Source organism: Nematolebias whitei, chromosome 8 (assembly GCF_014905685.2).
Source record: "Nematolebias whitei isolate Nwh7 chromosome 8, NemWhi1, whole genome shotgun sequence".
In the NCBI taxonomy this organism is placed as follows: Eukaryota; Metazoa; Chordata; class Actinopteri; order Cyprinodontiformes; family Rivulidae; genus Nematolebias; species Nematolebias whitei.
The window spans coordinates 2308604-2311377 of NC_056505.1; the positions used below are offsets into that span (position 1 = coordinate 2308604).

General features: G+C 44.1%; 1 protein-coding gene across 1 annotated transcript in view; it reads right to left on the reverse strand.

Annotated features, from left to right (window-relative positions):
- The window catches only part of ddx31 (DEAD (Asp-Glu-Ala-Asp) box polypeptide 31), an 18964-nt gene extending 16551 nt beyond the window's left edge, over nucleotides 1–2413 (reverse strand). Inside the window, exons 1-6 of the mRNA XM_037680819.1 lie at nucleotides 2347–2413; nucleotides 1746–1858; nucleotides 1500–1604; nucleotides 438–562; nucleotides 281–356; nucleotides 129–172 (exon numbers count right to left, since the gene is read on the reverse strand). Of these exons, the coding sequence (XP_037536747.1) occupies nucleotides 129–172; nucleotides 281–356; nucleotides 438–562; nucleotides 1500–1604; nucleotides 1746–1847 (452 nt within the window). The 5' untranslated portion in view covers nucleotides 1848–1858; nucleotides 2347–2413. The remainder of the gene's footprint in view (nucleotides 1–128; nucleotides 173–280; nucleotides 357–437; nucleotides 563–1499; nucleotides 1605–1745; nucleotides 1859–2346) is intronic.
- Nucleotides 2414–2774: the final 361 nt, after the last annotated feature.

Genomic DNA, 2774 nt, shown 5'->3' on the forward strand with positions numbered 1-2774 from the left:
CACACACACACACACACACACACACACACACACACACACACACACACGGAGTCACACACACACACACACACACACACAATGTAGAAATGTGTCTCTGTGTGTGTGACTGTGTGTGTGTTCGTACTGACCTGGTCAGCGTGGAAATGTTCAGAACTTTGTTCAGTGTCGCCACCTGGTGGAAATAAACAATAATTAACATAAAATAAAGACATAACAGAACGTGCGAATGTGCGAGCATGTGTGTGTGTGTGTGTGTGTGTGTGTGTGTAGGGGGGGTTACCAGGTGTGGATGCAGGTGGAGGTCTGAGAACGAGTCAGAGGTGAAGATCGTCTCCTTTACCTGAGAAACAGCTGGTCTGAAGGAGGAAAACATCAGAAATCAACGTCACGTGATCAGCGGCAGCCAATCAGAGGCAGCCAATCAGACTTCAGTGTACCTGTGGATTTCTGGAATCTCTGGGTTGTGTTTAAACAGAGATGAAGTCTTGATGCTGTTGTGTCTTTCTGTCTTCGTCCCCTCCTTCCTGTCCTTCTTCAGTGGTAGTGGCTCAGTGGGCGGAGCCTGGACACAAACATCTCTTAAGTTTTGCACCAATCAATCAACAGATTCTGACTCACACTAGGACTAACCCCCTCCATTTGCAACTGAGACATAAACTTTTTAACAAACAAACCACAGTTAGAGAAGATCCACAACTTCTCCTCCTCCACCATAACCAGAATAATCACTGTGAAGAATCACATTATGTTGCTGCTGATCAGTTTCATGTTGCTGCTGATCAGTTTTCATGTTGCTGCTAATCTGTTTTCATGTTGCTGCTGATCAGTTTCATGTTGCTGCTGATCTGTTTCGTGTTGCTGCTGATCTGTTTCGTGTTGCTGCTGATCTGTTTTATGTTGCTGCAGATCTGTTTCGTGTTGCTGCTGATCTGTTTCGTGTTGCTGCTGATCTGTTTCGTGTTGCTGCTGATCTGTTTCATGTTGCTGCCGATCAGTTTCATGTTGCTGCTGATCTGTTTCGTGTTGCTGCTGATCAGTTTTATGTTGCTGATGATCTGTTTCGTGTTGCTGATGATCTGTTTTATGTTGCTGATCTGTTTCATGTTGCTGCAGATGTTTCGTGTTGCTGCTGATCTGTTTCATGTTGCTGCCGATCTGTTTCATGTTGCTGCTGATCTGTTTCGTGTTGCTGCTGATCAGTTTTATGTTGCTGATGATCTGTTTTGGTTGCTGCTGATCTGTTTCATGGTGATGTGTTCCTGCTCATCTGCTCACACAGACTCATGTGGTGCTGCTGTTCAACATAATGTTTTTATGCTGTTAGTGCTTCGTGTATCTTTAGTTGATGTTGATCTTAGTCCATGTCTTTGATCTTGTCACTGTTTTTATTTTACATTTTATTGATGGATGTAACTGGACCCTGTGGACATCATCTCGTTCCACCACATGTACCACATGAGGTGTGTATGATAAATAAATCTGACTCTGGCAGAGTTTACCTGCAGGCGAGTCTCCTCAGTTTTGTGAGGAAGCTGTCGTCTCTCCTCCTCCTCCTCCTCCTGTGAGGAGCTGAACCTCCTCTTCCTCTCTGCTCTCTGCCTCTTCTGGGAGGAAAAGCACAAATATGAAGCTGCCGTGTGTGTTGAGGATGACTCTCAGCTACTACCACCTCAAATATGAACTCAGTGCCTGAACAATGAATGAATCGAAGTCGCTTCAGTGAGTTTTAAATCGTGTGTACTCACTGAAGTCCATCTGTGCGGAGTCGTCAGGAGTTTATTGCTGCTGGACCCTGATGATGATGATGAAGAAACATGTATGCACAGCTGTCCACGTGCCGATGACATGACTGACTCACCTGGGTGGTAACCGACAGGTGAGTGTGTACAAAGTGCAGAGCTTCAGTAAAACGGGTTATTCTCCAACCAAACTCCACCTAACATCACCAGAGTTTACACAGCTGCAGGTTACACCGAAGCACTCTTTGTAATAAAAAGAACAAAAGCTGCACAAAGTTCATCCCAGTCAGGTTTCTGACTTCTGCTGGAATTAAGACCTGACCAGGTGTTTGGGGATAACACGCACGAGCCTCTGTGACACGCGGCAGCTCCTCTGCTCGTCAGAACGAAGATAATTACTGGATTATTGCGCATGCATCAGGATCATTACTGTTACAAAATCCATCAAGCTGAACAGCATGGACAAGCTGAAACACGTGCGTGTGTGCACGTGCCCAACCTTTGCTGAAAGCCAACGGTCTCTGCTTCCGGTTTGTAGATACCTTTCACATTGATGAACAGTCTAGGTAAAACATCATGGCAATATAAAAACGAAATAAATCCTTACCATGAAACTTCAGGGACACAAACACGCCTGAAAACCTTTTCCGTATACGTCACAGAAGCCCCGCCTCGCTTGGATGTGGGCATGCGCAGTAGCTTCACACATACAAAGTCAACAACGCGCTGAATTGTCCAGGATGAGAAGAACCGATTAGACTCGCTGAAAACAAATAAAACAAAACACTAAAGCAATAAAGGTAAAAAATAAAATACCAAAAACTGAAAAAGAAATGTAATATTTGCAAGGTCCAAAATAAGTGCAGTAAACAACATCATGGCAGAATGGTGCAAGCAGGATGAATTAGTATGAATTAGAATGAATTGCGCCGCTCAAGGTGGCTGCACGTTGAAGTAACTGTTGAGTGAGTATTCATTCATTCATTCTTTCATTCATTCATTCTTTCATTCATTCATTCTTTCATTCATTCATTC